Genomic DNA, 19,931 nt, shown 5'->3' on the forward strand with positions numbered 1-19,931 from the left:
GGTTGGAGGCGGGGCCAGGAGAGGGGCGGGGTTAAGGGAGAGGTGCGACCCGGAGAGGGGTGGAATCAAAGGAAGGGGCGGAGTCAGACGAGGCAGGAGTCCCTCACCGGCTGCCCGGCTCCTATACCTAGGACAGCGCCAAGTCTTTCAGCCGCTCCCCATCCTGGCGGAAGATGTTCCGGGAGAAGGACCTCCGAGGCGTAACTCCCGACTCAGCTGAGATGTTGCCCCCCAACTTTCGTTCGGCTGCAGCAGGAGCCCTGGGCTCTCCGGGGCTCCCTCTCCGCAAGCTGCAGCCAGAAGGTGGGGGGCTCCCAAATGCGACAGCCCTTCCTCGCTTCCCTAGGGTGGGGCATGGACCACCTCAGTAGTCCAGGTTCTGGAATGGCCTAGTCCTTTCTCGCCCACCCCTGAGGAATGGACTGCTCCAACGTTCCGGACTCCCCCGTCAGGATGAAATGGATAAATCCCACTCCCCCTTCCCAGGGCGGGAGTGAACTCGCCCAATGCGAGTTTGAGTCCTCGGCTGCGGGGAAGGGAGGGAAACCCATGTGGAGCCCGGCGATCGCTGTGACATCGGGAAGGGAAGTCCAAAGGGAGGAATCCTGGAGAGGAACAGGGAGGAGGGTGCTCCAGGCTGAACTGCTGCTCGCTCTCCCTCCAGGCCAGACTTCTGGGAGTTCCCGGGCAGACGGCGTTTCGGTCCGGACCTATTCCTGCTAGTGCAGGCCTCCAGGTGAGGACCGTGCTGGGCGACCTTGGGGGTGCGGGGCGGCACGGTGGATCTTCACTGCTCCACGCGCTGCCCGGCGTCATGCAGGTGACCTCACTCGGACGGAAGAATCTTCCCGAGGCTGGGCTGTTCCCTCTCCTGCCCGGACTGTGGCCTCGCTGGGGAGAGCGGGCGGGGGAGCTCGCGCCGAGGACTGGACCATCTGTACAGACCAACGGGAGTGCGCGCGCCCGCCTCGCACAGGGCCGGGGCCTGGACCAAACCACATAAACTGGACTGAGAGGGGGAAGAAGCGGGCAGGAAGAAATCCCGCCCCAAACGTCCGCCTTCCTTTTCTCTACTTTGTAATTTATTGATCAGTTTCTGTTGGGAGACGGGTGTCCTTTACCCGCAGGAAGGGGGCGGGGCTTCCCTCCCGGGCCGCATGCGGGGAGAGGCTGCCCCTCCCCTTTTTCCTGCCCAGTCGCGGGGCCCAAGTCTTCCTTCTTCGTCCGAAAGGAGGGGAGGGGGGACTCGCTGCTACAAGCCTCGCCCCCTGTGCCACTCAGCTCCGCCCCGCCGCGTCCGGTCGCCGGTCCCCCGGGTCATCTGCGGGCGGGGTCCCCTCTCCCTCCCCCGTGTCTCGTGTCCCCGGGGCCTCACCGCCCCCCGTGCTGTGGCCGTGTCCGTGCCCCGGGGGTAGGGGGCGCAGAATGGCGCTCCCCCTTCTCCTCTGGCTCCGGGGTTTGCATGGGAGAATCCTCTTTCCACGATGCCGCTGGGCGACGTGGCGTGGGGGCGGGGGGGCGGTGGGGGAGCCCTCGCCCCCGACTCTCGGTCGGCCTCCCCGCCCCAGGCGTCACTCAGTGATCACGGGTAAAGAGAACTGTTTCAAAAAGCTCCCTTGTTGACTGATTTTTTTTGGGGGGGGGGGTGTTCAACCAACCACCTCGAGCCAGGAGTCCAGGCCCCTCATCCCTCAAGTCTAGGTCCAGGTTTCTAGACCCTACCCGCATTCCCTGATGCCCTGAGATTCCCAGACCCCACGTCTGACAATGAGGTTTCGGGGAGCACGTTTATTCAGAGAAATAAATATGGCTCGTGGAAAGGGGTTGGAAGGCAGGGGGAGGTACACCTGCGTCGCAGTCGAGAGGCTGGGTCAGGGTTCCGGCGTTTCCAGCATGTCCGCCAGGGCCCTGGAGAGGAGAACGCCAGAAGTTAGACAGCTGGTGTTCAAAGCTCACCCCAGGACGCTTAGAGATCATTAACCTGCCCATTTCATGGACGGGGAAATGGAGTCCCAGAGTCATCTGATAACTCATAGAGTGACCAGCACTTCTCTAAACGGGGCTTTTACACACTCCCCTTTTACACACTTACTGATAAAGGGACGAGGAGAAGTAGTCAACGTAGCTTCCTGTGGGACAGCAGAGAAAAGAGGCTTGAGGGGTACTGGACGAGCAAAATTAGGCGACCACCCAGTATAGCGTGCGAGATTAGTGCTAGCTCCACCTCCTTTTCCCTAATTCCTTCTTCAAGCTGAATCCCTTCTACCGAACCCTTTTCGTTCTGGGTGATTCCGTTCTCCAGTAGCCCCGCCCCTTCGATTCCTACTTGAGTTGGCCTCGACAATTAGGCTCTAAGCCGGCATCTCAATCCTCCACTCATTTCTGTCCCTTGGCTTCAGCAATTCCACCTGGTGTTCCTCGAGCCAGGTCCCGGCCCACGTGCTCAGAACCTTGGCCACCCCTCCCCTCTTAGCCCCGCCCCACCAGCCTTCCGGGCCAGGCTCCGCCCCCACCAGGATTCACCACGCTGGGCCTGGCACTTTCCTCAGGTTTTTCCAGGGCCCCGCCCATGCTCACCTGGAGTGCAGACCGTTTCGCAGACCAGGGGGCAGAGATAGCAGAATTGACAGTGCTGGAGGCGGGGACGGGGAGAGAGAGTGAGCGTGGGGCGTGGCCGGGGTCGGAGTTAGGATGGGGCCGGGACCAGACCCGGACCAGAGGCTAGGTCTAGGTTAAGGTTGGAGTCAGGATCGCTTGTGGAGTCAAGGTTGCATCAGGGGTAAGGGGTTGGGTCAGAGGCCAGGATTTAGGGCTGGGGTTCCTCAGAGGGTCCCGGTGCATCCTGAGGCCCAGTGGAGACTTGAGTGTGAGGTGAGGTCTCACCTGGCACTGGTCGCAGTGCTCACCCATGTTCTCCTCATCACAGTGACAGCTCTCACATTCAGTGCATCGCTGGGGACCGGGAGAGCCTGGTTAGATGGAAACTCTAACGCCACTTGGGAGATACCCGCCCCTCGTCCACCCCTGCACCCTGGACGCTTGCCCAGACTCTCTTTATCTCTAACACTGAGCTCTGTATCTGCCCCACAAACCGGCCTCTCTCCCCTCCCCTGCCCCTGGTTTCCTTCCTTCCTTCCTTCCTTTCCCTTTTTTCCTTTTTTTTTTTTCTTTTTTTTTTTTTGAGACGGAGTCTCTCTCTGTCGCCCAGGCTGGAGTGCAGTGGCTCGACCTCGGCTCACTGCAACCTCCGTCTCCCGGGTTCAAGCGATTCTCCTGCCTCGGCCTCCTGAGTAGCTGAGATTACAGGTGCGTGCCACCACGCCCGGCTAATTTTTTGTATTTTTTAGTAGAGATGGGGTTTCACCGTGTTAGCCAGGATGGTCACGATCTCCTGACCTCGTGTTCCACCCACCCTGGCCTCCTAAAGTGCTGGGATTACAGGCGTGAGCCACCACACCCAGCCCTGCCCCTGGTTTTCTATCTCAGGGCGACCCCATGTCTCCCTGTCAGGGTGGGCTCAGGTGCTCTCTCCACCCCCTCTTTCCCTATTCTCCCCCTAGCCTATCAGCCCCTGTGCCGTCCCTCCTTCCCCCGACTCTCTTTGCCACAGACCCCTGTCTCTGTCCCCACACCCCAAGATGCAGCTTGGGTCTTGTCCTCTCCTTCCTGGACCACTGCCCCAGCCTCCCAGCCTCCCAGCCTTCAGTCTGTCCTCACCTCACTTGCCTGCAGAAGGATCTCTTTTCATTCAGAACTGACCCTGGCCTGCCGTTGCTCTGAGCCCTCCCACAGCACCACCCTAGGGCCCCTGGGACAGATTCTGGGGAAACCTTGGTGGGTGGATCTGGGCTGGGGACATACATTGCAGAAGGAGCAGTAGCCACACAGGGACCCTGGCTGGTAGTTCCCATACTCCTGAGCGTCCTGTGGACCTGCGGGGACAGGAGGGCAGCAGTGACCCAGGCTGACTCGGTTCCTTCCCACCCACACCAGCCCAGGCCACTTACCTGTGTCCTCACCGCTTTCCTCCTCACTGGAGGTACCTCCAGCCTCCTCTCTCCCGTCCAGTGGGTTGGGGATGATGGTGAAGCGGGGCTCATCTTCCTCCAGCCCCTCCTCCTCGCTGTGGTCTCGGCTCAGTGGGGCCCCAGCCTCAGCCCTCTCTTCCCTCCTCTCCTCGTCTTCTTCCTCCTCCTCCTCCTTGTCTTCCTCTTCTTCCTCCTCCTGGTTCAGGCTGAGGCCATGACCTTCCTCCTCATCCTCCTCATCTTCCTGGTCCCGGCTGCCATGATGGGTGCCTTTCTCTCCCTGCTCTGAACTTTCATCATCTTCCTCATGGGAGCCAGGGTCCTCTTCCTTCTTTTCCTCCTCAGAATCATCCTTCCTCAAATGGCTTCTATCCTTGACCGCTGTGTGTCCTGGGGGGTGATGGCTCATCTCTTTGATGGACCCTCTTTGACCATGGCCAGTTTCTTCATGTTGGTGGCTTTGCCTGTGGCTGGGGGCCTGGTGGCCAAGCTCAGCAGAGACCTCCTCATCTTCCTCCCTGGGGACTCTGTGGTGGTGATGGTGAGGGACTTCTGTTTTACACTCATCTTGGAAGTCCTCTTCATCACTCTTGTGGCCTCGAGGTTGGTGGCTTGCAACATGGTGGCTGAACTGGACTGTGATCTCCTCTTCTTCCTCTTCCTCATCTACAAGGCCATGGTGGACATGTTGGAGACCCTGGTGCCAACGTTCAGTGGACACATCCTCATCTTCTTCCTCGTCTCTGTGGCCTTGGTGCCTGTGGTCAGGGACATGATGGTGGTGTTCGCCTGAGACAGCCTCATCCTCTTCCTTTCTGTGGTCTTGGTGCCTGTGGGCCTGGTGTCCATACTCAGTGGAGACATCATCATCATCATCACCATCTTCTTCTTCTTTGTGGCCCCGGTGCCTGTGGCTGGGGCTGTGATGGTGGTGTTCATCTGAGACATCCTCATCCTCTTCACTCCCGTGGCCTCCGTGCCTGTGGGCCTGGTGTCCATACTCAGTGGACACATCATCATCATCGTCATCTTCTTCATGGCTTCGGTGCCTGTGGCTGGGGTCACGATGATGGTGTCCATCTGAGACGTCTTCATCCTCTTCACTCCCATTGCCTTGGTGCCTGTGAGCCTGGTGTCTATACTCAGTGGAGACATCATCATCATCATCATCATCATCATCACCATCTTCTTCGTGGCCTTGGTGCCTGTGGCTGGGGCCATGATGGTGGTGTTCATCTGAGACATCCTCATCCTCTTCACTCCCGTGGCCTCGGTGCCTGTGGGCCTGGTGTCCATACTCAGTGGAGACATCATCATCATCATCATCATTGTCATCTTCTTCGTGGCCTCGGTGCCTGTGGGCCTGGTGTCCATACTCAGTGGAGACCTCCTCTTCCTCCTCCTCCTCCTCCTCCTCCTCTTCTCCTTCATCATCTTCCCCATCATGGCCTCGGTGTCCATGCCTGAGGATGTGATGGTGATGCTCACTGGACACAACTTCATCCTCATCCTCATCTTGATGGCTGTGGCTCCTGTGGCTGGGGAGGTGGTGCCTGTGCTCAGCTGAGTCTTCCGTGTCTTCACTCCCATGGCCTCTGTGCCCACGGGCCTGCCCACCATGCTCTGCAAAGACCTCCTCACCTGAGACATCCTCATCTCCGACTTTGTGGTCTTGGGACCTGTGGCCTGGGAGTAGGTGCCCATATTCCTTGGAGACATCTTCATCCTCCTTTTCACGGTCTGGGTGGCTCCAGAAATGATGCCCATTCTCTGTGGAAACATCCTCGTTCTCATCTGGATGGTCTCTAGGGCTGTGGAGGTGGTGGCCAAGCTCTTCTGATGCCTCCTCGGAGAGCCCGGCAACTCTGGTGTTGTTGTTCCAGCTGCTGAAGCCCAGCCCATCCCCTCTCAGCTGCTGGGTCATGGCCGGGGGGAGGAGCAGGCTGGCCACCCCAGCCCAGAGGACAGAAGTGTGCAGCCATGGCCTATGGTGGCCCATGGGGACGGACAGGCAGCACTGGCTCCAGCTGCCTCTGCGGCGACGTGGACAAATGTTGGGGTCTTTGTCCCTTTGGGGTTGGTCTCTTTTTTTCTCTGTGTCTCTCCTTTGTCCTTTCGGTCTCTGTCCACCTTCCTCTGGTCCTTGCTGCCTGGCTCTGGACACCCTTCTGAGGCTGTCTCCGGAGCCCCCTGACCCCCCTCTGGGGCCCTCCCTCCCCATTCCCCAGCCAATAGGGTCTTTCCCCTCCCCTCTCTCCAGCTAAATTTACTCTCAGCCCTGAGTTATTCTGGGTCAGTCCCTGCCTGCCTGCCTCCTGCTCCTCCTCCTCCCAGCTGGGGAGGGGACCAGTGAGGGGTCTCTCCCTGGCCAGGAGATGGGGGCCAAGGGACTTGACTTTGACCTACCAACAAGCTCATGTTTGGCAGCTGCAAAGACAAAGGCTAGACTTTTAGCAGGTTTTTGGGGGAGCCTGGGGCACCTGGGGGAGGCACAAGAGACTTATCAGAGGGGAGAGACCCCTGGGACGGAAGGACTGGAGGTTCGATTGCGGGCTGTTTCCAGCCAGAATGACACGCGTTGGTGAGAGAGTGATGTCAGTATTGAGGCCCTGGAAAGGGGGAAAGGAACATGGCCCCCAACACACGTGCCCATGACCTCCTGTCCCTGGAACTCAGATCTGGGGGCAGGGACTGGGCTAGGCCAGGGCTATAAATACAGCTGGGAGGGGTAGGGGGACTCAGGTTACGGAGGCCGCAGCTGTCCCTGTCACAGAGGGCTGGCAGGAGACAAGTGGCCTTGCCCGTCTCTGTGTGTCAGTATCTCCTACTCCTCACCCGTCATGAGTGCCCCCACTAGGGTCTCCCTTCCTGTTCACGGGTCCTCCTCTCTCCTCGATTCTGTCATCTGCTCTCTCAGGGTGCCTGTCCCTCCTCCACGGGATTGCCTCTCCCTCTCACTCTGGGCTTCTGTCTCACTCTCATCTTAGTGTCTGTCCTCCACCCAAGTCTGTGTCCCTTTCTCTCCCCTGTTCCCTCTCCCCTAAATCTCTGGCCCCTCCTTTCTGAGTTCCTGCCCTTCGCCCAGTTCTTTGGTTTTTGCATCCCCCACTGCCCTTTGCCTCAGTCAAGGTGTCTCCTTCCCATCGCTAGCATCCACCTCTCTGGGTCTCTGTCCCCACTCTGTCTCTGAGTCTCTGTCCCCCTCTCTCTCAGAGTCTCTGTCCCCCTCTATCTGGGTCTCTGTCCCCCTCTCTCTGGGTCTCTGTCCCCCTCTCTCTGGGTCTCTGTCCCTCTCTCTCTGGGTCTCTGTCCCCCTCTCTCTCTGGGTCTCTGTCCCCCTCTCTCTGGGTCTCTGTCCCCCTCTCTCTCTGGGTCTCTGTCCCCCTCTCTCTCTGGGTCTCTGTCCCCCTCTCTCTCTGGGTCTCTGTCCCCCTCTCTCTCTGGGTCTCTGTCCCCCTCTCTCTCTGGGTCTCTGTCCCCCTCTCTCTGGGTCTCTGTCCCCCTCTCTCTCTGGGTCTCTGTCCCCCTCTCTCTCTGGGTCTCTGTCCCCCTCTCTCTCTGGGTCTCTGTCCCCCTCTCTCTCTGGGTCTCTGTCCCCCTCTCTCTCTGGGTCTCTGTCCCCCTCTCTCTCTGGGTCTCTGTCCCCCTCTCTCTCTGGGTCTCTGTCCCCCTCTCTCTCTGGGTCTCTGTCCTCCTCTCTCTCTGGGTCTCTGTCCCCCTCTCTCTCTGGGTCTCTGTCCCCCTCTCCGTGGGTCTCTGTCCCCCTCTCTCTCTGGGTCTCTGTCCCCCTCTCTCTCTGGGTCTCTGTCCCTCTCTCTCTGGGTCTCTGTCCCCCTCTCTCTGTGGGTCTCTGTCCCCCTCTCTCTGGGTCTCTGTCCCTCTCTCTCTCTGGGTCTCTGTCCCTCTCTCTCTGGGTCTCTGTCCCCCTCTCTCTGTGGGTCTCTGTCCCCCTCTCTCTGGGTCTCTGTCCCTCTCTCTCTCTGGGTCTCTGTCCCTCTCTCTCTGGGTCTCTGTTCCCCTCTCTCTCTGGGTCTCTGTCCCCCTCTCTCTGTGGGTTTCTGTCCACCCCCTCCCCCCCGCCCCATCTATCCCTGGGTCCCTGCTACCCCACCTTCTGATTCTCTGTCCCCTAAGTCTTTATCTCCCCCTCTTTGGGTTAAATTGTCCCCTCCCTGTCTGGCATCCTCCTTTCTGAGTCTCTGTTCCCTCTCCGCCACTGGCCCCCAACTCCTTCTGTTCCCGTCTCGCTCTTGCCCTCGGAGTCTCCCCTATGTGTCTCTCGCCCCCCGGCCCGGGCCTCTGCACCCCCCACGTCGCTGTCCCTCTGTCCCCTTATCGAGGCCTGGGACCCGCCCTCTCCCCGCCTCCCGCTTTGGCGTCTCCAAAACTCCCCGCCCCCCAGACCTCGCCCCGCCCCAGGCTAGGCTGGAAAGTGGAGGATCCGGTTTGCTCTGGGCGGGTCTGGAAGCAGAGCCGGCGGAGGGAGCGCTGGGGCCCTGGGCTGCAAGAGGTTGCGGCGGCCGCGGCAGCATGGTGGTGCCGGAGAAGGAGCAGGTGAGCGCCGGACCCGGGTCTGCGGGAGCGCGGAGCTGGGGACCTCGCCTCCAGGCTCCCAGAGAGGAGGGCGCTGGACACCCAGATTCCTGGGTCAGACGGAGGAGGGGGATGGGAGGGTCCGGGTTCCAGGGTCCCGGGCATGGGGGTCGAGACTCCTGAGTCTGGAGCGGGAGGGGGCTGGGGGCCCGGACTGCTGTGTCCGTGGGGAGCGCACGGGGTGGGTGGCCCTGTGTCCCATGGGACAGAACTGGGTGCCCCCTCACCCCACTTCCACCCCTACACTTGTTCCTGTCCCCAGAGCTGGATCCCCAAGATATTCAAGAAGAAGACCTGCACGACGTTCATAGTTGACTCCACAGATCCGGGGTGAGGAGTTCGCCCCTGGACTGACCCCAGAGGGTCCGCAGCCCGCTGACCCCGCCCGCGGATGGCCACGCCCCAACCATGCTCCTTCCCCATTCCCGGACTCGGGGACCTTCCCAAGGGCGTTCCCTGCCGACGCTCTCCCTCTAGGAGCGTTTGGGTCTGTGTAGACACCCCTCATTCCCCATTCGCCATTCTCCCGCTCAGGGTCAGTGTAGACGCTCCAGGGCTCGGGTCTGCTTCTTTCCTCCCCTATGTCTCTTCTGTGTGCTTCTGTCTCTTCGTGTCACTTTCTGTGTCTCTGTCTTTCCCTTTTGGGTATTTCTGTTTCATTCATTAATTTATTCGTTCATTAATTCATCCATCCATGCAAGAAACCCTCACTCAGCGCTCCCAAGGTCCCTTTAGCCTAATTCAACCGCCCTGCCAGGGTTCAAATTTCCCTTGGGACACGTGCTGTGTGGCTTCGGGCAAATCATTTCACCTCTCTGGGTCCCATTTCTCATCTGGACATCAAAAGAGGCTTGATCTCCTGGGGTTATTATGAGAATTAAACAAGTTAATGCTTGTGATATTCCTGGCACAGCGCTCAGCACAGAACGCTGGGAAATATCTGCAGCTCCCACTGGGAGGTGGCAATTATTACCGCGGGCGGGCCCTGTCTTGGTGGCCGGGGACACCAATTGAACTAGATAGGGGGTGTGGGTCCGCGAGGAGCTCCCGCCCTTCAGTGATGGCCTCTCAAGGGGATCCAGGCTTTCTAGTTTTTTTTGTTTTTGTTTTTGTTTTGAGACGGTGTCTCGCTCTGTCCCCCAGGCTGGAGTGCAGTGGCGCATCTGGGCTCACAGCAAGCTCCGTCTCCCGGGTTCACGCCATTCTCCTGCCTCAGCCTCCCGAGTAGCTGGGACTACAGGCGCCCGCCACCATGCCCGGCTAATTTTTTGTATTTTAGTAGAGACGGGGTTTCACCGTGTTAGCCAGGATGATCTCGATCTCCTGACCTTGTGATCCGCCCGCCTCGGCCTCTCAAAGTGCTGGGATTACAGGCATTAGCCATCGCGCCCGGCCAATTTTTTGTGTTTTTTTTAGTAGAGACGGGGTTGCACCGTGTTAGCCAGATGGTCTCCATCTCCTGACCTTGTGATCCGCCCGCCTCAGACTCCCGAAGCGCTGGGATTACAGGTGTGAGCCACCGCACCTGGCCCAGGCTTTCTAGCTTTTTTTTTTTTTTTTTTGAGACAGAGTCTGGCTCTGTCGCCCAGGCTGGAGGGTAGTGTCGCGATCTCGGCTCACTGCGACATCCACCTCCTGGGTTCAAGCAGTTCTCATGCCTCAGCCTCCCTAGTAGCTGGGATTACAGGTGCCTACCACGACGCCCAGCTAATTTTTTGTATTTTAGTAGAGACGGGGTTTCACCCTGTTGCCCAGGTTGGTCTTGAACTCTTGACCTCAGGCAATCCACCTGCCTTGGCTTCCCAAAGTACTGGGATTACAGGTGTGAGCCACCGTGCCCAGCCCTCTAGTTGTTTTTCAAGACAGTTTTTGGGGTACGGAAAGTATCCACATTCCTGCTTCAGTGTGTATTTTGTTATGACTATATATTAGTGCAGTATGGCTTGTAAGTGATGGATAAATAAACAGATATGCACTTGTTGGATGTGAGTGCTCAAAACCTTTTTACTGATAGGTCAGCGTGGTCAAGACAATTTAGGAAACTCTGGTCTGGCCTGAGGAGGAAGAAACGCAGAGGATAATGATAGTAAGGCAAGGGGTTGCAGCTCCAAAGGACGAGCCACTGGGCTCTGTGGGAGCTGGGAGGAGGTGTCTGCTTAAGACTGGGAGGGGACACAGAGTGTCACTAATGGTTTCTGGAGGAGGAAGAGTGGCTAGTGAGGTGACATTTGAAAGTGAGCTGGAGAGAGGCCCATGGAAAGCGGTTTGGGGCCGGGCATGGTGGCTCATGCCTGTCATCCCAACAATTTGGGAGGCCGAGGTGGGTGGATCACCTAAGTCAGGAGTTCGAGACCAGCTTGGCTAACATGGTGCAACCCCGTCTCTACTAAAAATACAAAAATTAACTGGGCGTGTTGGCACATGCCCGTAATCCCAGCTACTCAGGAGGCAGGAGAATCGCTTAAACCTGAGAGACGGAGGCTACTATGAGCGGAGATCACGTCACTGCACTCCAGCCTAGGTGACAGAGCAAGACTCCATCTCAAAAAAAAAAAAAAAAGAAAGAAAGAAAGAAAGTGATTTGAACAGCATGTGCAAAGTCCTCGCTAAGGACCATGTGGTTCGGCTTGAATATGAATCAAAGTTCAGGGTGCAGGGAGCACTGTCATGAGAGAAGAGGCTGCAGAGGAGGGAAGGGCCAGAGCTTGCAGAGTGTCAGAGGCCACCCTAAGGGGCTGGGACCTTGTCCTGGGGAGCTGGGGCATCACCACAGCAGTGGGGTTGGCTCTGGGTGTGGAAAAACCTTCTGGGGCTGGGAGAGGATGAACAGGAGCTCAGGAGGAGGCTGGATAGAGTGTCTGAGCGGGAGGGGTAGTGGCCTGAGCCAGGTCAGGGTTTTTGGGACACAGAGAGGAGGGGATGGGGCAAAGACTCAGGGGGCAGGAAGGCAGAGCTTGGGGATTGATGAGGGTGATGAGGGAGAGAGGGGGTGTCGCCATCGGTGGATGGCTCCCGGACATATGGTCTGCTGACTGGGACACAGTGGGGCTGTCCCTGAGATGGAGAGCTCAGGAGGGCGAGCAGGTTTGGGAAATGTTACTGAGTGCGATGTGGGACTCTGTGCATATGAGCGGCCTAGGGGGACTGAGGGGTATGTGGGGACTGAGATTGGGAAAGGTCTGGACTGATGTCCAGGATCTGAGAGGTCCGAGTTGTAGCTGGTAATTGAAACTGGAAGTAGGTAAGACGTCACAGGGAAAACAACGTGTAAAGTCAGGGGAGTTGCAAACTGGCAATTCTATAGCCAATTGTGTGCGTGTGTGTGTGTGTGTGTATGTTTAGAAGAGCATTTAAAAATATCTGTCTTCTGTCTCTCTCTTTTTTTTTTTCTGAGACAGGGTCTTGCTCTGTTGTCCAGGCTGGAGTGGCACGATCACGGTTCAGTGCAGCCTTGACCTGTTGAGCTCAAGCGATCCTCCCACATGAGCCTCTGGAGTAGCTGGGACCACAGGCATGCACCACCATGCCTGGCTAATTTTACAATTTTTTGTAGAAACCGGGTCTCCCTTTGATACCAGACCAGGCTGGTATCCAACTCCTGGACTCAAGTGATCCTCCCACCTCACTCCGCCTGCAAAAGTGCTGGAATTACAGGCGAGAGCCACCATACCCGGCTACCTCTTTTTTTTTTTTGAGATGGAGTCTCGCTGTATCGCCCAGGCTGGAGTGCAGTGGTGCGATCTCCGCTCACTTCAACCTCTGCCTCCTGGGTTCAAGCAATTCTCCTGCCTCAGCCTCCCGAGTAGCTGGGATTACAGGCACCCACCATCACGCCTGGCTAATTTTTGTAGTTTTAGTAGAGACAAGGTTTCACCATGTTGGCCAGGCTGATCTCAAACTCCAGACCTCAAGTGGTCTGCCCACCTGGGCCTCCCAACGTGCTGGGATTACAGGCATGAGCCACCGTGCCTGGCCCTGGCTACTTCTTTCTGTTGAGTTACTTGCCTGGCCTCTGCACACACTGAGTTTGAGAATCATGTAGGGAAGGCTTGCACTGGGAACGCCTACACTCAAGGGAGGTGAAAAGCAAGAGAAAGCCACAAACAAGGCAGGCACGAAGCAGCCGGGGCGGGGAGGAAGGCCAGAGGGGCAGGCGTATCCGGCCAAGGAGAGGTTTTCCAGAATGAGAGCCTTTCAGCTGTGGCCAGGGCCACTTGTGATACAGTCAGATGAAACCTGAATAAGGGTCGTTGTATATGGAGCCAGGCAGGTAATTGATGATTTTTATCAAGAACAATTTCAGGCCAGGCGCAGAGGCTCACGGCTGTAATCCCAGCACTTTGAGAGGCCAAGGTGGGCTGATCACTCGAGGTCAGGAGTTCGAGACCAGCCTGGCCAACGTGGTAAAACCCCATCTGCACTAAAAATACAAAAACTAGCCAGGTACTGTGGCACATGCCTGTAATCCCAGCTACTCAGGAGGCTGAGGCACGAGAATCCTTTGAGCCCAGGTGGCAGAGGTTGCATTGAACCCAGATCATGCCACTGCATTCTAGCTTGGGAGATAGAGCAAGACTCCGTCTCAAAAAAAAAAAAAAAAGAACAATTCGTTTCAGTTTGTGTGGCTCCACCAAGGAAATAGGGCAGGAGGCAAGCTGTGCAGAAGGAATAGCTCCTAGCACTGAACGTCAGAATTTTCCATGATTTTGGAAACATTCTATATCCACATCCAATACAGCAGTCCTGGCCACAGGGGGCTACTGGGCACTTGGAATATGGCCATTGTACCTGAGGAACTGATTTTTTTTTTTTGACGGAGTCTCGCTCTGTCGCCCAGGCTGGAGGGCAGTGGCGCGATCTTGGCTCACTGCAACCTCTGCCTCCTGGGTTCATGCCATTCTTCTGCCTCAGCCTCCCGAGTAGCTGGGACTACAGGCACCCGCCACCACGCCGAGCTGATTTTTGTATTTTTAGTAGAAACAGGGTTTCACCATGTTGGCCAGGCTGGTCTCAAACTCCTGACCTCAGGTGATCCGCCCGCCTTGGCCTCCCAAAGTGCTGGGATTACAGGCATGAACCACTGCACCTGGCCTGAATTTTTAATTTGATTTAATTTTAACTTATTAGAACAGAAAGAGCTTCGTGGCTACAAAGAACCCCATGCAGCTATCACATTGGACAGTACAGGCTCCGGACTATTCCTTGAAGACCTTTTATTTTATTATTATTATTATTTTTTGAGGCAGAGTCTTACTCTGTTGCCCAGGCTGGAGTGCAGTGGCACAATCTCTGCTCACCACAACCTCCACCTCCCAGGTTCAAGTGATTCTCCTGCCTCAGCCTCCTGAGTAGCTGGGACTGCAGGAGCATACCACCATGCCCGGCTAATTTTTGTATTTTTAGTAGAGATGAAGTTTCACTATGTTGGCCAGGCTGGTCTCGAACTCCTGACCTCGCAATTTGCCCGCCTTGGCCTCCCAAAGTGCTGGGATTACAGGTGCGAGCCACCACGCCCGGCCTTATTTCTTATTTTCAGTGACATGATCTTGCTCTGTTGCCCAGCCTGGACTGCAGTGGTGCTCGGCCTCATTTCTTATTTTTAGTGACATGGTCTTGCTCTGTCGCCCAGCCTGGACTGCAGTGGTGTGATCATGTCTTATTACAGCCTTGAACTCCTGAGCTCAAGTGATCCTCTGCTACGGCCTCCTGAGTAGCTGGAACCACAGGTGTGCACCACCACACCTGGCTAATTTAAAAAAATGTTTTTGTAGGGATGGGGTCTCGCTCTATTGCCCAGGCTGTTCTCAAACTCCTGGGCTCAAGCAGTCCTTCTGCCTTGACCTCCCAAAGTGCTGGGATTGTGCCCAGCTGTCCTTGAAGTTTTGCTCAGAAGAGCAAACTTCCTGGGAAGTAGCTGCAGGTGTTGGAAGTAGCTGCAGGGGAACTAGGGGATTCAAGGATGGAGCTGAAATGGGTGAACGGACAAAGTCGGTAAACTGAGGCATGCCAGGGCCCTGGAGGTAGACTCAGGAAGAAAGAAGACACTTTATTGTAGTTCTCACTGTGCCAGGACCTGGCCTAAGTGTGTTTGGTTCATCCCATGTGTGGATCAGTTAGCTGTTCTTTTAGCGTCTTTACGGCTTTTGCCAAATCCTTGTAGCACCTCTGCTATCCCTTCTGTAAAATTGCTCTTAAATCTGCTCACTAGGTTTGTGTAAATACGGGTCTCCCCTGATATCTGAACTCCTGGAATCTGGAACAAAAGAATTTGGATACATTTTTCTCCTTCTTTCTTCCTTTCTATTTTCTTTTCTTTTTTTTTCTTTCTTTCTTTCTCTCTCTCTCTTTCTTTCTGTCTTTCTTTCTTTCTCTCTTTCTCTTTCTCTCTCTCTCTTTCCCTCTTTCCCTCCCTCCCTCCCTTCCTTCCTTCCTTTCCTTCCTCCGTCTCTGTCTCTCTCCCTCCCTCCCTCCTTTCTTTCCTTAGTTTTTTTTTGTTTGTTTGTTTGTTTTTGAGATGGAGTTTCGCTCTTGTCGCCCAGGCTGGAGTGCAATGGTGTGATGTCTCACTGCAACTTCCGCCTCCTGGGTTCAACCGATTCTCCTGCCTCAGCCTTCTGAGTAGCTGGGATTACAGGCACCCACCACCATGACCAGCTAATTTTTGTATTTTTTTTTAGTAGAGACAGTGTTTCACCATGTTGGCCAGTCTGGTCTCGAACTCTTGACCTCAGGTGATCCACCCGCCTCAGCCTCCCAAAGTGCTGAGATTATAGGCATGAGCCACTGTGCCCGGCCTCTTTCTTGCTTGCTTGCTTGCTTTTCTTTCCTTCTTTTCTTTTTTTTTTGAACAGGGTCTCACTCTGTTGCCCAGGTTGGAGTGCAGTGGCGTGGTCACAGCTCTCTGCATCACTGCAGCCTTGATCTCCCAGGCTGAAGTGATCCTCCTGCCTCAGCCTCCTAAGCACATGCTGTCACACCTGGCTAATTTTTTTTTTTTTTGTTAAGAGACAGGTTCTGACTATATTGCACAGCTGGTCTCGAACTCCTGGGTTCAGGTGATCCTCTGGCCCCAGCCTCCCAAAGTGCTAGGATTACAGGCATGAGCCATCGCACCCGACCCTACATTTTCAAATGAATTTCTCATTCTCCAAACCCGTTACTTACTCAGGTGCCAATCACCTTTAGATAGCAAGAGAGACTTGTGCATTTTTTTTAGGTGGGGGAAAGTTTTATATGTGGAAACTTTCCAAAGGGAAACCTGTTCCGTTTGGCACAGAGAGGAAGAAACAAGCCACACATAAGCCAAATACAATGAAAAGCAAACAAAGGTGTTTCCCTACTCGCTAAATGGCTGTTGCCAGCTCCATTTTTTGAGCCCAAGGCCTGCTTTTCTCGTTCAAAAGAGTAGCAAAGGGTTAGGCATTCAAAAATATTCTAGCACCCGGCTGAGCCTCTCTCCTTGACAGTCATCAGGAGAACTGAAAAAGGAATGACTTTCTCACTGCGTTATTCAAGGTTATTTTAAGCTCCGTGTGAAGTTCGTGTCGCGTTGCCTCTGGCTGGGACTGGTATGCGAGCCTCATTTCAGGAAACACTGCGTTCTTTCCCTGGCTCCTCATAGCTCCGTGGAGTAGGCTGCGCTATTATTGTCTTTTCATTAGAGGAGGAAATTTAGGCTCAGAGAGGTGAAGCCGCTCGCCCAAAGTCACACAGCCGCGTCAGCCCCTAGCACGCGGGCTCTCCCTGAGTTACCCTCTGGATGTTCTTTCTCGTGTTGAACATGATGTGTTTGGATGGGGGCACAGCGAGGATACCCCCAGTGGCCCTCTGCCTTTCCACTTGAGGCTCCTCAGATGACAGTGACCTGCTTCTTCCTGCTCAGGCTTTCTGGACTCACTGGCTTCCTTCCCGTGGGGAAGGGGGACTGTCCTCGGCTCCAGTCTCTCCCTGAGGTGGTCAGAGCCAGGGCCAGGGGCAACGTGGACTCTGACTGCCTCTGCGGGTGCGGACTCAGTGTCGACAGCCCCTTCTACAGGAGCATGAACACGCCGACAGGATGCTGGGGTCGGGGGGCAGCCCTGGGTTCACACTCCGCCCTCGCATCCCCAGAGGGACCTTGTGCCAGTGTGGGCGCCCCCGGACCGCCCACCCTGCAGTGGCCATGGAGGATGCCTTCGGGGCAGCCGTGGTGACCGTGTGGGACAGCGATACACACACCACGGAGAAGCCCACCGATGCCTACGGAGAGCTGGACTTCATGGGGGCCGGCCGCAAGCACAGCAATGTGAGGCAGGCCTGTGTGGGCAGGGCCCGGGCACCAGGGGGCTGCATGCTTGGGGCTCCAGAGTGGAGCCGGGACGCCCGCGCTGAACTCTGGCCCCCTCTGCCCATCCTTGTCTTGGCTCTCTGTGTCCCCTCCGCCCCACCTATCTTCTCTCTGAGGAGGTGCCGTTCTCTCTGCGTCTCTTTGTCTCTGTCTCCCTCTGTCTCCGTGTCCCTCTCTCTGGGTCTCTGTCCCCCCTCTCTCTGGGTCTCTGTCCCCGTCTCTCTGGGTCTCTGTCCCCGTCTCTCTGGGTCTCTGTCTCCCTCTCTCTCTGGGTCTCTGTCCCCGTCTCTCTGGGTCTCTGTCCCCCTCTCTCTCTGGGTCTCTGTCCCCGTCTCTCTGGGTCTCTGTCTCCCTCTCTCTCTGGGTCTCTGTCCCCGTCTCTCTGGGTCTCTGTCTCCCTCACTCTCTGGGTCTCTGTCCCCCTCTCTCTCTGGGTCTCTGTCCCCGTCTCTCTGGGTCTCTGTCCCCGTCTCTCTGGGTCTCTGTCTCCCTCTCTCTCTGGGTCTCTGTCCCCGTCTCTCTGGGTCTCTGTCTCCCTCTCTCTCTGGGTCTCTGTCTCCCTCTCTCTCTGGGTCTCTGTCTCCCTCTCTCTCTGGGTCTCTGTCTCTTTCTCTGTGTGTCTCTGTCCCCCTCTCTCTGGGTCTCTGTCTCCCTCTCCCTCTGGGTCTCTGTCTCTGTCTCTCTGGGTCTCTGTCCCTGTCTCTCTGGGTCTCTGTCCCTGTCTCTCTGGGTCTCTGTCCCCGTCTCTCCGGGTCTCTGTTTCCCCTTTTCTCTGTGTCTGTGTCCCTATCTCTCTGGGTCTCTGTCTTTCTCTCTCTGGGTCTGTTTCCCTCTCTCTCTGGGTCTCTGTCCCCCCTCTCTCTGGGTCTCTGTCCCCGTCTCTCTGGGTCTCTGTCCCATCTCTCTCTGGGTCTCTGTCCCCGTCTCTCTGGGTCTCTGTCCCCATCTCTCTCTGGGTCTCTGTCCCATCTCTCTGGGTCTCTGTCCCCGTCTCTCTGGGTCTCTGTCCCCGTCTCTCTGGGTCTCTGTCCCCCTCCCTGTGTTCCCCGCTCCCATGTGTCCACAGTTCCTCCGGCTCTCTGACCGAACGGATCCAGCTACAGTTTATAGTCTGGTCACACGCACATGGGGCTTCCGTGCCCCGAACCTGGTGGTGTCAGTGCTGGGGGGATCGGGGGGCCCCGTCCTCCAGACCTGGCTGCAGGACCTGCTGCGTCGTGGGCTGGTGCGGGCTGCCCAGAGCACAGGTGACCGAGGGTGGGTGGGGGCTGTCTCCTGGGCCTCGGCCTGCCTGCCATCTCCCCCACAACTCTGGGTGGCCTCCCCCGCCGCCCAGTCTCTGTGTGTGTGTCTCTGTCTTACTCTTGGTTTCTCTCCCTCTGATTCTGCGTGTTCCTCGGCGTCTGTGTAGGAGCCTGGATTGTCGCCGGGGGTCTGCACACGGGCATCGGCCGGCATGTTGGTGTGGCTGTGCGGGACCATCAGACGGCCAGCACTGGGGGCACCAAGGTGGTGGCCATGGGTGTGGCCCCCTGGGGTGTGGTCCGGAATAGAGACACCCTCACCAACCCCAAGGTGTGACCCAGGGACTTGGAAAAGGGGGCTGGAGGCCTGGACTCCTGGGTCTGAGGAAGGAGGGGCCGGGGGCCCGGACTCCTGGGTCTGAGGGAGGAGAGGCTGGGGTCTGGACTCCTGGGTCTGAGGGAGGAGAGGCTGGAGGCCTGGACTCCTGAAGTCTGAGGGAGGAGAGGCTGGGGTCTGGACTCCTGGGTCTGAGGGAGGAGAGGCTGGAGGCCTGGAGGACTCCTGAAGTCTGGGGGAGGAGAGGCTGGAGGCCTGGACTCCTGGGTCTGAGGGAGGAGAGGCTGTGGTCTGAAGTCCTGGGTCTGAGGGAGGTGGGGCTGGAGGCCCAGACTCCTTGGTCTGAGGGAGGAGGAGGGGCTCGTGTCTGTCCTTCTGGCCCTGATGAGGAGACGCCCTGGTCTGGCCATTTTTCCCCTAGGGCTCGTTCCCTGCGCGGTACCGGTGGCGCGGTGACCCGGAGGACGGGGTCCAGTTTCCCCTAGACTACAACTACTCGGCCTTCTTCCTGGTGGATGACGGCACGCACGGCTGCCTGGGGGGCGAGAACCGCTTTCGCTTGCGCCTGGAGTCCTACATCTCACAGCAGAAGACGGGCGTGGGAGGTGAGTGGCTTCCTGAACCCACAACCCACAACTCGCGACCCCAGCGCTCAGGATCCCAGTAGTCTGGTCTGGTCGAAATTTGGGGAATTATCTATAGTAACGTGTCTTTCCCCATCATTATTCATGTTTTTAAAAACCTCTGTCTGAGAGTGAGGTGGCTCACATCAGTAATCCCAACACTTTGGGAGGCCGAGGGGGGAGGATTGCTTGAGGCTAGGATTTCAAGACCAGCCTGGGTAACAGAGCAAGACCTCGTCTCTACCAAAAATAATAATAATATTAATAATAATAAAGAATAAAAAATAAAAAAAATTAGCCAGGTGTGGTGTCATGTGCCTGTAATCCCAGCTACTTGGGAGGCTAAGGCGAGAGAACTGCTTGAACCCAGGGGTGGAGGTTGCAGTGAGCCGAGATCAAGCCACTGCACTCCAGCCTGGGCGACAAAGCAAGACTTCATCTTAAACAAACAAACAGACTTTATTTTGAAATCTCTCATACATACAGAAAAATGCACGAAGGTGGACAGCTTGATGCATTTTTTTTTTTTTTTTTTTTTTTGAGACGGAGTCTTGCTCTGTTGCCCAGGCTGGAGTGCAGTGGCACGATCTCAGCTCACTACAGCCTCTGCCTCCCGTGTTCAAGCAATTCTCCTGCCTCAGCCTCCCAAGTAGCTGGGATTACAGATGCCCGCCACCACACCAGGCAATTTTTGTATTTTTAGTAGAGACGGGGTTTCACCATGTTGGCCAGGCTGATCTTGAACTCCTGACTTCAGGTGATCTGCCCACCTTGGCTTCC

General features: G+C 56.7%; 3 protein-coding genes across 11 annotated transcripts in view; 2 read left to right on the forward strand and 1 right to left on the reverse strand.

Annotated features, from left to right (window-relative positions):
- PPFIA3 (PTPRF interacting protein alpha 3) overlaps window positions 1-1,610 on the forward strand; it is a 31,012-nt gene extending 29,402 nt beyond the window's left edge. For 2 of the 5 annotated variants that reach the window (XM_054540917.2, XM_054540918.2), the window contains 3 exons: window positions 132-303; window positions 665-736; window positions 821-1,610. In XM_054540917.2, coding sequence (XP_054396892.1) covers window positions 132-303; window positions 665-723 — 231 coding nt within the window. In that variant the 3' untranslated portion in view covers window positions 724-736; window positions 821-1,610. Of the gene's footprint in view, window positions 1-131 lie in introns of all 5 variants that reach the window. The other 3 variants (XR_008516670.2, XR_008516671.2, XM_054540916.2) reach the window with 2 other exon arrangements.
- HRC (histidine rich calcium binding protein) lies at window positions 1,197-6,229 on the reverse strand. Of its 4 annotated transcripts, XM_024238164.3 has the most exons (6): window positions 4,008-6,228; window positions 3,862-3,932; window positions 2,884-2,952; window positions 2,578-2,632; window positions 2,093-2,129; window positions 1,197-1,908 (listed from the first exon to the last, which is right to left on the reverse strand). In XM_024238164.3, the coding sequence occupies exons 1-6, from the start codon at window positions 6,025-6,027 to the stop codon at window positions 1,872-1,874; spliced, it is 2,289 nt and encodes a 762-aa protein (XP_024093932.3). In that variant the 5' UTR covers window positions 6,028-6,228; the 3' UTR covers window positions 1,197-1,871. The 4 variants fall into 4 exon arrangements, 3 of the variants coding, with proteins under 3 accessions (XP_024093932.3, XP_054396894.2, XP_054396895.2); XM_054540919.2 differs by lacking the exon at window positions 2,578-2,632 and having other exon boundaries at window positions 4,008-6,229; XR_010138641.1 differs by lacking the exon at window positions 1,197-1,908 and having other exon boundaries at window positions 2,092-2,129; window positions 2,578-2,952; window positions 4,008-6,229.
- Window positions 6,230-8,432: 2,203 nt separating this feature from the next.
- The window catches only part of TRPM4 (transient receptor potential cation channel subfamily M member 4), a 55,801-nt gene continuing 44,302 nt past the window's right edge, over window positions 8,433-19,931 (forward strand). The window contains exons 1-6 of one of the 2 annotated variants that reach the window (XM_024237050.3): window positions 8,433-8,582; window positions 8,884-8,951; window positions 16,731-16,905; window positions 18,014-18,194; window positions 18,359-18,522; window positions 18,950-19,133. In XM_024237050.3, coding sequence (XP_024092818.3) covers window positions 8,559-8,582; window positions 8,884-8,951; window positions 16,731-16,905; window positions 18,014-18,194; window positions 18,359-18,522; window positions 18,950-19,133 — 796 coding nt within the window. In that variant the 5' untranslated portion in view covers window positions 8,433-8,558. Of the gene's footprint in view, window positions 8,583-8,883; window positions 8,952-16,730; window positions 16,906-18,013; window positions 18,195-18,358; window positions 18,523-18,949; window positions 19,134-19,931 lie in introns of those variants that run through there. The other variant, XM_054540921.2, reaches the window with a different exon arrangement.

Source organism: Pongo abelii, chromosome 20 (genome assembly GCF_028885655.2).
Source record: "Pongo abelii isolate AG06213 chromosome 20, NHGRI_mPonAbe1-v2.0_pri, whole genome shotgun sequence".
Lineage (NCBI taxonomy): Eukaryota > Metazoa > Chordata > Mammalia > Primates > Hominidae > Pongo > Pongo abelii.

What these genes read in the sequence shown, in the direction of transcription:
- HRC (XM_054540919.2), bottom strand. Translation starts at nt 6,027, where the DNA reads ATGGGCCACCATAGGCCATGGCTGCACACTTCTGTCCTCTGGGCTGGG. An exon ending in AGCACTGCGACCAGTGCCAG is followed by an intron (nt 2,130 to 2,883) that starts GTGAGACCTCAC and finishes GCTGTCCCACAG; the next exon opens with GAAGCTACGTTGACTACTTC. An exon ending in TTCTCCTCGTCCCTTTATCA is followed by an intron (nt 1,909 to 2,092) that starts GTAAGTGTGTAA and finishes TCTCCTCTCCAG; the next exon opens with GGCCCTGGCGGACATGCTGG.